The sequence below is a fragment of the Hyaena hyaena genome, unplaced genomic scaffold (assembly GCF_003009895.1).
Source record: "Hyaena hyaena isolate Hyena2069 unplaced genomic scaffold, ASM300989v1 scaffold_74, whole genome shotgun sequence".
Taxonomy (NCBI): Eukaryota; Metazoa; Chordata; class Mammalia; order Carnivora; family Hyaenidae; genus Hyaena; species Hyaena hyaena.
The window spans coordinates 210,800-224,803 of NW_024080706.1; the positions used below are offsets into that span (position 1 = coordinate 210,800).

The window sequence follows — 14,004 nt, forward strand, 5'->3', positions numbered from 1 at the left end:
TGACTGTCAGCTCGGAGCCTGGAGCCTGTTTCAGTCTGTGACTCCCTCTCTGACCCTCCCCTGCTCACGCTCGCTCTCTCTCTCTCTCTCCTAGAAATAAAAATATTTAAGAAAAAAAACACTAAAAATTTTTTTTAAAAAATCTCTTAACAGTCTCTTAACAGTAAAAGAATTGACCATCTCCCGTACAGCAACTGAAGACACATACACATCTGCAATGAAAAATCATTTGCATCCAAATGGCGATTTGTTCCTCGCAAACACCACGAGCTTACAAATCCTGCCTCCAAGTCTGTGGAATTTGAATTGTTTGATGTAATGCGAGACCTACATACTCAGCCAACAAAATTTTTATCTTCATCTCTATTTTGTGAAAACAAATTGAGGCAAAACGAAATTCCAGCTCACCTGGAAGGAAAAGACATTTTTCTCCTGCTCTTGCTACTCAACGCATGTTTATTAATCCTAAAGCACGTTTTGACCTCACCCCAACCACTCGTCAGTTTTCATCAGCCATTATTACTGGTCCCTGCAGTGCGCTTCCATGGTTTGGCAGGAAAACTTGTAGAATCAGGTTTTACTGGAAAAAAACGCATTCACTTCTGAAGTCCCAGTCTATACTCCAAAAAAAAAAAAAAAAAAAGAAAGAAAAAAAAAACTCCATTCAGCATGGTGAATTTCCTGGAGTATGTGACTTCATTTACAATGGGCATTGTCAAAAATAAAACCCCAGTATAAAGGCAGGTCTTGGATATTGCAGTCTCAACGATGAGGGCTCAAACAACCACCGGCAGCATTTCTACATATTGAAATTCCTGTGGCCAGATGTTCCTGGGGTTTATCAAAATGTGATCTGATTAAGAGATTATTGGGAAGGTTGTGCTATAAATCATGCTGTTAATCACATGCATTCAAAATAGATCCCACAATGCTAGAAAGGAGAATTTAATATTGGAAAGTATTTACAGTGACACCAATCAAGTAACAGAGTGGAAATGGGGGAAAACAATCTACAAATAACCAACACCAGCATGCCTCAGGAAATGAACGATTACATAAATTTAGCTGTTTAGTAGTGCAGAGACACACTGTAAGGATTAAATGGGATGAAGGGAAGGGGTGGCTCAGAATCCCATTCGTTTAACAAAGTACAAAACTCAACATTTTCCAGAAAAAAAAACAATTAAAATCTGTATATATTTTTGACAACTAAATTACGAATATCTTTGCAATGTATATATATGCTATGTATAAAAAGCAAGGGAAAAACTGCTCTATTTTTTAATGAAAAATTCGGGGCTCAAACCCTGCAAGAGCACTCAATGCGTGTCATTTACGAGAATGTCACTGACACATGTTTGACAACTAAATTACACAGCTCTTTGATATACTGTGTATGAACAGTGGCAATTATGGCCAATAAAATCAAAGAAAGAAAAAAACCAATTAACACTAACATATCATTATGACTCACTAGCATATAAAATCCCATGCCTGCTCTAAATTGCCAGTAATTGGCAATTCTCAAAGTCCTAAGGATGAAGACAATAGTTTCCAAATAACTGGAGCCACCAGAGATTTGGGGGGCTTTTGAGAGCTTTAGCATTCCCTTCTTCTATCAAAGGGCCCAAAGCACAATAATAACTTAAAAAACCCACCCATCTCTGTTCCCCAGAATTATAAACTATAGTGATTAGTTTTGGATCCTCAACATTTGATGATACTGCCATATAAAAAGAAAAAAAAAAAGGTGGTTAATTTTTGTGGCGGAAAGAACATGGAATTTGAAACAAAATGCCTAAGTTCAAATTCCAGATCAGTTATTTACTACCACTGTAACTCCAGTAGATCATTTAACTCTCCATCAAGCGGGAATAACAATGTCCACCCTCACAGAGTTGTTGTGAGGAAAAATGAGGCAAAATGAAGGTGAAAATATTCAAACATAGCCAAAAATCCCCCAAAACCATTCTACAAATGTAAACTCTTCCTCTGTACTATGAGCAGACTTCATCTAAACAGAGCAGATATGAAAAATACAAAGGTATCCTGCTTCGAAAATTTGAATACACTGAAAATAAACTGATCTCAGGGCATCTGGGCGGCTCAATCAGTTAAGAATCCAACTCTTGATTTTGTCTCAGGTCATGATCTCACAGTGGTGAGATCAAACCCCATGTCAGGCTCCACACTGGGTGTAAAGACTGCATGGGACTCTCTTTCTCTCTCTCCCTCTCCCTCTGCAACTTCACCGATCATGCTCTCTCTTAAAAAAAAGAAATAAATAATGAAAAAGTAAACTGGTCTTAATAGAAAGAGTAACACACTATAGAGGGAAAGACTCCATGAAATCTGGATTTAGTAAAATAGACCCAGGTTCCACATGGAAAAAATCTGGCAGAAATTTTTCAGTAAAACATTAAATCTGTTTTTATACAGTAAATAAAACCAAGTTTTAAAAGCTGCTGTGGCTTCAAGATTAAATAGAAAAGCATTGGAGACTCTAAATTAATTGAAATTTAAAAGTAAAAACAAAAATCATACTTGGCTACTGATAGCTAAGAAAAATGTATTATCAGAAGATTTCATGACTAACTGTAGCTAACAGTTTTATTCTTCTGACTTTATTATTGAAAAATTCATGGTAGCAAATGACCTCCTAAACCCCTTACGGTCATTCAATATCAACATCACTGAAACCCAAAGAGGGCTGGTTTTCCAAAATTTTTCTGGATGTAAAGTATTTCTGCATAAATATACCAAATGAGAAAATGCTCTGAGCACTTGGTAAAGGTCATCATGCCACACAGGGGTAAGATGTTATTATTAGAGAAATCTGAAAGTCTTTTAAAGATTTTTGAATCTCGTGGAATAAGCCAAGATCTGTGAAATTTATAAAATGAAGAATTCTACAGAAATGGTATTAAAAAACACACTTATATCTCAATACAAAGTATAATAAATTGAGAGGGTAGGGGATGGAAACCCCCAGACCAATCCTTTCCTGGCTTCCCTAGCTATTTCTTTGACAAACTCAACTTTGATTTTCCACGTCACTCAGTCACACACGCACATCTTTGCTCATCTCCAGTCCCCCGCAGTTACTCTTGTTCTGAGTTATTGAGCTTTCAAATAACTGGTTTCTCCTGTTGCTTTTCTGAACTCCCTAAATGGCTCAAGCAATCACCTCATCAGTTATCCATTCCTGCCATGGATTCAACACCTCTGGCCTCTCGGCTCTACCACTGCTTGGGTGGTGAAGCTCCACACACAGGAGTGAAGGGTGCTATGAGAAGGCCTCAGTGCGACCCAGAAGAAAAATTATTTGCAAAACCAACACAGAAGTGGCTGCTCTGCTTAAAATTCCATCGAATCTTGAGTCTCCAGAGCGTCCTCTAGGCCTAGTGGGTCCCCCAAGCCTGACTGCGAGTTTGAGGTAAACCCTGAGTTCTTATACGCATTGTGAGCATTCATAAACTTCTGCAGATATTTGGACGTATACAACCAGTGATGTTTCAAGACATCTTCCATTTCATAGCACTTGGACTGTCTGGCATTCATTTTTCGGAAGCGCCTGAACAGTTTGTTGCCAGACTCATTTCCCTCACTTGCCCATGCCCCAATGGAGCCATCTCTCTCAATAATTTCAGGCACGTGTGCCAGGGTTTTGTGAAAATAATTGGTGATTTTGCCCTCATATCTATACTTGAACTTGGTAGAGAGGAGCTCAGCAAAACGCTGTGAATTGAAACTATACTGGCAGAGGGATTCTGGGCACTCTTTAGCAGGACATGATGATCGCCACACAGGTTTCATCTTCAGGTAAAGGTCCATCAGCTCCCTGAGAGCTTCGTGCCTCTCCTCGGAGGGGATTAATTCACAGACTGCTTCAACTGTCTCTTTGGTCATGAGCTTCCTGGCAAAGTTGCCATTCATCCTCATGATTGGTTTCAGGTTCATCTTCTTCCGGAGATGCTTGTCCAGTGTAGCCTGCCACCTTTTCCTTTCCTCTTTGGAAGCACTGGGATTCTTGTACACCTCCCCTATCTCTAGCTGGAAAATCTTGTAGAACTCAGCCGCATTGCCAATGTCACAGTGGAGTGCATCGATGGAAGGGACTGTCTCAATGAAAGGTTTCGATGAGACTCCTTTCACCCGATCCCGCAGTTCTTCCACAGACTCATGGTATGGGTTGGAACGCCAGACCTCATAGCGCTCCAGGTTCTCAGAGTGGCTTCTGGTTATGGAGTGGAAGACAAGATTTTGAGAGGCCTCCAGGCGGGTGGCATCACAAAGCGTACAAATGTAGACAGAGCCAGAAGCCTCGAGGCCTTCGACTTCCCGGACAAGCTTCTCATCGTATCCAGTGCCCCTGAAGATGAACTTGAAAGTCCGAAGGATTCCTCCCATCTCCAGCACTAAGTGGCTGGACTTCATGGCCTCCCTCTCAGCAATGAGAGGGCTCAAGATGGCCGTCAGCGTCTCGTGGTCAGACTCGTCTGCCAGCATGAGGCATAAGGGCTTACAGCACAGTTCAGAGTTAGGTTTGACTTCCTCAAATATCTTCACGTTTTCTGAGCCGTGTGCTACAGTAATTTTCATGACCGTGAACGAAAAGCGAACCGCCTTTTCCGGAACTGCTGGCCCGCTCCCGTGCTTCTCACTCACATCTCCCATGCCATCACAGGACTCCTTCACCACGACGGTGAAGGGGCCATTCAGGTAGTCATCCAGGTCCCGGGCCTTCATGCCTTCCAGGATGTCTTCTTCCATGTCCATCAAAGCAGACACCAAAGCCGAGTCGTAGCGGAACCGCTTGGCAATGGTGTCCACCGGGTAATCGTCCACAGAGGAGGACAGTCCAGACAGGCCGTCAATAATGCCGACGTCAGTGTTGGAAGACACATTCTTCAGAGGTGGCTGCCATTCAAAGGGGTAGTAGCCTGGCAGAAGGACCTTCTCAGCATTGCGAAGGGCGTGCAAAGGCTGAAAAACCTGCCTCCCCGTGATGGCTTTCACAGTCCTGTACATCTTGTGGTACTGACTACAGCTGAGGAAGGTGTTGACACGGATGGCCAAGCACACAGCTGGCTGCAGGCCAGAGCCCCGTCCCTGCATGATGGCCTCCAGCTCGTCGGCTTGTCTGTGTTCGTTCCTCGCCCTCAGCGCCAACAGGAACAAGGTCAGACACACAGACTTCACATCTCCACCTTCTTCTTTGTCGGCAAAAGCCTTCACTTGCAGCTTGAGCTCCCTCAGGCGATGCTTCTGGGCCCTTCGGGTCAATGACAGGAGATGCTGGCGGGGCCGACCCCCTTTATTAATATGCACAAAAGTCTCTTTTGACTCCTTGTGGCTTGAGACATGGTGATTATATTTTTCCAAGCTGATATCCTCATTGCACTCTTTTGCTGGACATCTCACCATCAGGGAATTCAAGATGCTCACAAAGGACTTCACTGGGCTCTCCAGGTCAGTAGGGAAGCAGGGATATTGGCAGCAGGGACAATAGCTGCCCATGACTTTGAGGCATCTGAGAATGCAAATCCTGCAAAACACGTGCTTACAGCTGGTCTCCACAGGGTCAGCCAGGATGTGTTCACAAATCTGGCAGGAGATAGATTTCACAAAGTGTGCTGGGAAGTCCACCGCAAGAAGCTTGGTACTAAGATGAATGTCACTGCACTTGGAGATCTTCTTCACCACTTCCTTGCGGCTGATCCTTGCCTTAGCTCTTTTCTTGTGCCGACGGGCTCTTCTCGCTCGGTCAACCATGGTTTTGAGTTTTTTGCTGAGCTGCATATTTGGCTGATGACTCTTCCTCTTGAGTCCCTGGCGGGCAGCGTGGCAGATGTCGCAGGATGCTGTGTGGGGGTGCCACTCCATGGTTGCATTCCTTGGGAAGTTAATTTCACAAGGGGCACTGCTAAACTTCCTGTACATGATCTTCCAGCAGCTGTGGCAGAATTCGGTGGGGTGGATGGAGTCAACATCTGCTTTCACATCAATCCGGAAAACCTTGGCAATGAGGTCTGGCCAGGAAGTGGCTCTCTTTTCCTTCTTTCGTAAAAGGACTTGGGTTTTACCATCCACCGGCCCATGGACTGGATAGCTCCTATTGTGCCCATCAGTTTTAAAAGAATTCCCACAGATACGGCAGAGATGTCGAAGGTTGGCTTGGTGGATTGCTTTGTCTCTTGCTTTTCCATCATCCTGGGATTTCTTCAAAAACGTAGGGTGAGCTTTTAATGCTGGTTGACTCAGGACTGGCTTCTGACCATCGGCCTCATCCAGGACTGCTGGAGATTGCTCCAGAGAAGGTTTCCCCTCAGAGGAAACTTTCTTTTCTATTTGAGCTTCTGCAGGTGCCTTTTCAAAAGATCTCACCCTGAATAGCTTAAATTTCCATTCTGAAAATTTAATATGCGGGTGCTGAATTTCATCTGGGGCAGAACTGAGTCCCAGGGTGGGTGGCAAAGAGACAGCCATGATGGCTGAGTGACCTGAGAACAATGAAAATAAGTCAGATTAAGAAAAAAATTCAATAACCCACAGATGTATCTGGGAAGAAATACGAATTTATACGTTCAATTATTCATTCATTCACTGATTCAAAAAGTTGCTTCTCAAACCACCTATTTTACTATACTGTGTTAGGTGCTGAGCATACAGCAGAGGACAGTCATTCCCTGCTTTGACGGTGCACATGGTCATTTACACCACCGTGCACCACCCTGGCTTGTTTAACATAGAGATGTACACTCTCATTTCTTTCCACCAAAACCTTGAGGACTTTGAGAATTTCTGAGGGATTCATCTCTATCTCTCCAACATTCCTGGTACACATTAGGGTTGAATAGTTATTTGCTAAAAAAACCCGGCTGGTTGGAAAAGCCATATTTTCTGCATTGTATTAGCCTCATTGAACTAGCTGGACGATATATTTCCAGCTTTTTAAAGCAGTCTCCTGGGAGGTTGGTTGTTTATTTCTTCCAAACAGGCCATAAAGGGATGATAAAGCTACAAACCCAAAGAAACTAATTACTCACTACTTGAAAGAATGAAGTGAATTTTGAAGCTTTATGAATGTTAGCTAATAATAAGTATCATGGATAGTAATTATGCTTACAATTTTAATTAGTGAACTCTGCCGTAAATTATAAGGCTGTGTCTACATTAGAAACAAAAAACCACAGAACATTAAACCTGCAACAAACCATAGTGTGCACGTACATAGATTCCAAAGGGCTTTTCAGATGAAAACTTCGAGTGGTTTCAGATAAAAATCACACAGGCCATCCTGGAAGTCCTTACTGGACAATGGATGTTAGCTTTATAGTTTATAATAAGAAGAGGTAGGAATAATATTTTTTCTCCTTATAAAAAATATTAGCAGTCACATATGCCAGGAAACCCTACCAGTCTGTGTTGGTGTAGACATCAATAGTGCTGTAGAAAAAAATCTGAAAATGACATTGGAGTCCTGTCTAGATCCAAACAGCCCAATATTCTCAAAATTCCTTGGTACACATCACAGGAAAGATAGAAACTACATTTCAGCCTATCATCTATCTCTCCCAGATTTGCCTAGCTTAACACCCTTGACCCATCAATTATATCAAGCAACACTCCCCCCCACACACACATTCCTCAATTAAATAACTAACCAAACTGATGGTAGTTTTATATAGTCATGCGGTCATGGAGACTAATCCTCAGAGGAAGGAGCCGGAGTGGGATTTGGGGGAAAGGAGGTACAATGGCTAATCCCGACTGCTGCTAACAAAGTTTAAACTACTGAAGTTTATTTCATCCGGCATGCACTAGGCTTTGGGGATTGACGGCTTGCATGAAAACATGGTGAAAAAGGAAATCCTGTGAAATTGTTCTATATGCAGGACTGTGAGAGATCTGAACAGTTTCAACCATCTCAAATGTCTCATTAACCTCAGAGCTATCTCCACCGCAGCCCAACAAACACCTCACCATTGCTTATGGTTCAGTTATGTTCCTAAATTCTATCCCATGTCAGGTGTGAAGGCCTTCCAGGCCTCCCCTGCCCCATTGGCTGGGACTCTTTCCCAAATGCCTTTTCATTCCGTTAAGCTTTTCCTACTCGGTCTTTTTCTAACTTACTTGTTCTCTGGATTTCCAAGATAATATTTTGAGTTGTTATTTAAATAAAAAACAAAAAAACCTGCATCACCATCCCTGAAGATAAATAATGAGCTTTTGCAATGAGTAAGTCAACAAGGAATGTTGGAATGACCTTTAGAACTATCTACCTTCCCTCCCCACTCCTCTCCTGACACCCACTGGCTTGAAGTGTGATCTGCCGAAATACATTCATTTAAATACTCCCAGAGAAAGAGTACCATCCCTAACCAATTATTAGCCATTGACATCCAAGTCAAATGTATTTGTTATTTCATCTTTAAACTCAACTGCTAAAACTTATCCAAACAAAAAGCAAGAAGAAGTGGAAGGGATGTGTTATTCTTCTCATTTTGAGGGGAATATACACCAAGATGCTTATTGTGGCAATCTGTGGGAGCTATAGACGTTTTATATTTTTCATCCTTATGATTTCTACTTTTTCTGAAATAAACTTTATTGCTTTTACAAGAAGGTAAAACTTTTAATAACTAGACCTAATGAGGTATTTTTTTAAAATCTATATGGTTAGCAAATATTAAAATTATCATTGCTCAGCATTAATGAAGTTGTGGGGAAATGCAAGTATCTTCATACATTCTTGAAAGGAGTATAAATTGGTATAATATCTCTAGTAGACAATTTAGCAATGTTTTTTAAAAGTTTAAACATATTGGGTGCCTGGGTGGCTCAGTTGTTAAGCATTTGACTTCTGCTCAGGACATGATCTGACAGTTTGTGAGTTTGAGTCCCACATCGGGTGAGCATGAGCCCCACTTCTGGTGAACATGAGCCCTGGATGAGCCCTGTTTCTCTCTCTCTTTCTCCCTCTCTCTCTCTGCCCCTCACTCACTTGCCCCCCCCCCAAAATTTTAAATATATTTTACCTTTGGTGCAATATATTTGCTTTTAGGAAGCTATTCTATAGAAATATTCCCACAAGTCATTCCTCGTACGGGAATAAACATTCCACAGGTTATCCCCACATTGAATATTACATGGAGGAAGACCAATAGACAAAAAGAGATTTGTTTAAAAAAATGTTTGTTACTTTAAAAAATAGGCAACAACATAAATAATCACCCACAGGGCATTATTAAGTTAACTATGGTCCAGATATACAATGGAAACAACACAGACATTTAATATTTCCATATGCATTAATACATATGGTGCAATTTCTATATGCATCAACGATACAGAAAGATACCCACACAACAAAGCAGAGAACAGGACCTGAACAAGTATAGTAAGACTGCATGTAGGCACATTTGCTCAGACCAGGAAGTACTTGCAAACATTCTGGGAGGATATGCACTAAAATCTTAACAACATTTACTCTAAAAATGGAATTGACACTGATAAGAAGGTCTCTTTAATTTTCTATTTTATTCATTCTTACACCATTTAGTTTTTCACAACAAACATGTATTATTTTTTTTATTTTGTGATCAGTCCACTTGAGGGAACAATGTTTTAATGACTAGATTTATATGTACCCATAGTCATTTTTATTTCTTCCTAAATCCTTCCCTACCCAAACCCCATCCCAAGCAAATTTTAAGACCCGGCTAAGCCTCAAATCTGACCAGCATCCTCCCCTCCCCCCCCCTTTTTTTTTCTGGTAAACATGTAGAAAGGGAACCAAACTATGGACCTATAGATGGCATGAAGCTAGCATTATGGACAAGTTATCTTGTAGTCATTGCCTGACACTCAGGAATCTTGCAAACGCTTGATCTCCTCTCTTCTAACAAAGGGTCTCAGCAGCAGACCCACCTCAGAATCTAAAAAGCAAAGTGGCTGTTGGTGGCTCAGCCCTGTTCCCACCTCAGTGTTGCCATCACCTGCCATCACAGCTGTGGGGACTTTGTCAACACAGGGCACAGATTCACTTTGACACCCCAGGGCAGAAGCTGTGGTTTGGTGAGTGTGTGATTAGTGACTTCAGGAGGCTGGGTCACAGAAGCAGCCCCGCCTACCCCCCACCTACATCCTAGCACTTGACCCACAGCCTCCCCTCTTCCCATCTTCGGCTTGGTCTCTACACAATGTCCAAGTGACCACCGCATGCCCAAGTGTGACCCCTCATTGTCACACCCACCCCACTCATTTATCGGTTCATTCACTGCACAAGTACTATTCCCTGCTTTTCGCCAAACACCATCATCAAAAATTTGACAGCATCCACAGCCTTTTTATAAGTCCCAGCCATCCACATGACCCTAAGATTCTTGCCCTTCCTCTGGACAACTGCTTGCTTGAACCACTTTGGAAACAGGACGACTGTCACAACAAGGAATCCCAGTTCAAGAACATAACCTCTGTGTAGGTTCCCAAAATTATTGTGTATTAGAATCACTGAGGAGCCTGGTCTTAAAACTTAATGAAGGTCATCAGGTTTCAGAGATTCTGATTCAGTGTATCCGGGATGGAGTCCAGAAACTGCAATTGTTAAGCATTTCAGTGATCCTGCCATGAGGAGCCCAGGGGTCACACTTTGAGAAAAATTGGTCTGCTGTTTCATCCAATCTAGTTCAGGTAATTCCTGGGAATACCTGGCAATACCTGGGAAACTACACATTTCCTCCCACCTGGGACTTCGTTTGCTGATTACCATACCTACACAAGCACAGTATTTCTTTCCAAGAGTCATACCTTTCCTTCTGCTGACTTACTTACTCATGCATTCAAGAAGCACTCCTTAAAGGCTTTCTCTGCCCACAATATTCATTTACAGTGATTTGAATATCTGTATCTTCTCTGTGGACCTATAGTGTCTTCCTAAACTTGACTTCTTATTCCTTTCCAATTTTTATACATTAGAAAGAAAAATCAGGGGCGCCTGGGTGGCTTAGTCGGTTAAGCGTCCGACTTTCGCTTAGGTCATGATCTCGCGGTTCGTGGGTTCGAGCCCCGCGTCGGGCTCTGTGCTGACTGCCAGCTCGGAGCCTGGAGCCTGTTTCGGTCTGTGACTCCCTCTCTCTCTGACCCTCCCCTGCTCACGTTGTCTCTCTCTCTCTCCTAGAAATAAATAAAACATAAAAAAATTTAAAAAAAAAAAAAAAAAAAAAAAATTAAAAAAAAAAAAAAAAAAGAAAGAAAAATCAAATTGTTGTCAGCTTCTCTGGATCCCTCCCCTGACCCCTGCAAGGAAAAAAGCTTAAGTTCTTCTCAATAGAAACATAAAATAATGTAATAAATAGTGTGGCTCAAGGCATGAAAATCCCGAGCGTTACCTTGCTCAGCAGGCTGCCTGGGCAAATTGTTGGGATGTCTGTGATTCGGCTGATATCACTTGATACCAAAGAGAAGGCAAAGTGTGTTCTCCTCCTCGCCTTTGCTCTCTCGTCCCTCAGAACAGACTGCTGCATTATTTATCAGCCTCCGCTGTCCTTCCCAGCCTCCCTCACCACAGACAGCTAACCACACTTGGTGGCAGCCAATCACAGGCCAGGAGCCCCCAGTGCCAGCTGGCACCTGGCTCTTCAGGAGGCTTAGCTGGGAGACCTGAGTGTCACGGGTGTGTGTTGGAACATTGCCAGAGCTGCCAGTTTGCTCCCCAAGACTGTTTGGGTTGGAATGAACTTGTCAACATAAGCTCTGGCTTCTGCCAAGATTCTAGAGCTCTGTGCCTCAGTTATGTCATCTAATCCTAATAGCATATACCGCAGAGTCAGTGAGGTTATACAGTGAGAGCTAGGACTGGAAAATACTTGGGACAGTGTCTGCCCTCAGTAGTTACTCATCAAATACTAGCTCTGTGATAATTTTTTTGCTGTTATTTTGAAAGAGTATCCAAACCATGCAATAATCCTCATACTTGGTCAATTCTCAGTCAGGAGATATTGTGCTCCCAGCAACAGCACTGAGGTTAAGCCTGACGAGAGTCTTGAAGTCAACAGACCTAGATTTGAATCTTGCCTCGGTCTTTGATACATTACTTAAACTTAGGGAGCCATTAATCTTCTCATCTACAAATAGGATTGATCATTTTAGCCCCGAGCAATAGGTCGGGCTTCTAAATGCTCAACATACTATTTAACTGTCCCAGCAATCTCATACATTTGCCATTCTTATCTCTAAAGAAAAGCAACAGAAGTTTAGAGCAATGAAGAGCTTGTGCAGGATCATACAGCCACTGACTAGTGAATGTGGGGTCCTTAACCACTCCACTCCACTCCACTGTAAAAGACTATTAAAAGCCACTTTGTAATAGTAGTGTGAGGATGATTCAAGAATAAACTTCTGTGTATCTAGTACCATCCATCTGTGTTTCAAAAAAATACCATTCATAGTTCTCAGGCCAGCTTTATTCCCAACATACCCTTCTGTCCAGCTAATATGTGAGGGATTGTCTTGTTTTCATTGGATTCTTTTTTTGTTTTAATGTTTGTTTATTTTTGAGAAAGAGAGAAAGAGAGAACTGGGAAGAGGCAGAGAGAGAGGGAGACACAGACTTTGAAGCAGTCTCCAGGCTCTGACCTGTCAGCACAGAGCCCAGTGTGGGGCTCGAAGTCTGGAACAGCCAGATCATGACCTGAGTCGAAGTTGGACGCTTAACTGCCTGAGTCACCCAGGTGCCCCTGTTCTCATTTGATTCTTAGCAAAAACTGTCAAGGAAGCAGGTGCATGGATTTCTCCTATGCACAAGACACTCCTATATCCCCACGACTTTGCACTTGGGCCTATCTAACCGCACAACAGTCCTGGGGACACAGCTTCTGCTCACTAAGCTAAAGTCGGAGCAGAAGCCATTGTAATATTATTGGGAGAGATGGCCTGTGGCTTCTAGGCACTTCAGTATGTTTGTACCCAAGGGGATGGACTCATCGCCTGAAGTTCATATGACACTGTGAGACTGGGCAGGTGGGAGCTGAGAATTTCCTAAAGATGGGGTTCACATTCAACTCAGCAGGAAGTAGGGCCTCCAAGGTGCATGGGCTTTATGGCTTTGAAGTCCTCTTTATTCAGTTGGGTCAGGTAGAGAGGAGGCACGACATAACTGATACGGAAGAAGATGCCTTTCCCATCCATCCTCCCATACTCCAAAACCCTCATCCTCCCTGAACTCACAGAAAGAGAAAGGGCCAGATGTCTTGCTTCGCCTTGAAGCAAACAGGAAAGAAATATCTCACAGAATTAGAACAGAGCAATGAATCCTAGCTTCTAAGGATCCGGCTTCAATTCTAAAGACTCACTTAGAAGTTAAGTGAAACTAAAGTGACCAGCCATTCCACTTTCCTGGAACTTTCCTGAGTTTAGACCTGAAAGTCCGAGGCAAACAGGGTCAGTTGGTCACACTTCAAGCCCACACCAGAGCTGGAAAGTTCATCTAAGCTCAAAACTCAAAAATGGAATCTTTTTCAATTTTTCTTAGGGAAGTTAGGTGTTCACAGAGACTCATCAAAGAATATACGGCAAGCCATAGGGGATGGGGGCACGAGAGGCAAACCAGTTGGCCACCAGAGAGCTTTATCTTTTTTTCTTCTTTTACCATATTCACCATAGATTTTTGTATTGTCTAATTTTTAATCAGTTATGTGTTACCTTTAACACAGAAAAAAAGCACTAGATTTACAAATAATTAACAGTATTCTAATGAATTTTAAATGAGGCAAAATAAAATATTGAGTACATGTGAACATACATACTCTTCTAATTTTTTTAAAATAAAAGTCTGGATTTGCATCTATCACATTCTTCAAGGGCAGGATTGCCAATATTTCCTTGTTCTTCCCCATGACCCCTGGGGCCTTTTTCCATCCATGTTGGAAACGCGTCACCACTACCTGGTCCTCTGCCGAGAACTAAGACCTCCGTCGGATCATCAGGAGAAACAAGCTGAGC

At 42.5% G+C, this 14,004-nt stretch overlaps 1 protein-coding gene across 1 annotated transcript; it reads right to left on the minus strand.

Annotated features, from left to right (window-relative positions):
• Positions 1-3,357: 3,357 nt before the first annotated feature.
• Positions 3,358-6,489, minus strand: RAG1 (recombination activating 1). Its single transcript, XM_039233330.1, has one exon. It carries the CDS (start codon positions 6,487-6,489, stop codon positions 3,358-3,360), a length of 3,132 nt encoding a protein of 1,043 aa, XP_039089261.1.
• Between the last annotated feature and the right edge of the window lie 7,515 nt (positions 6,490-14,004).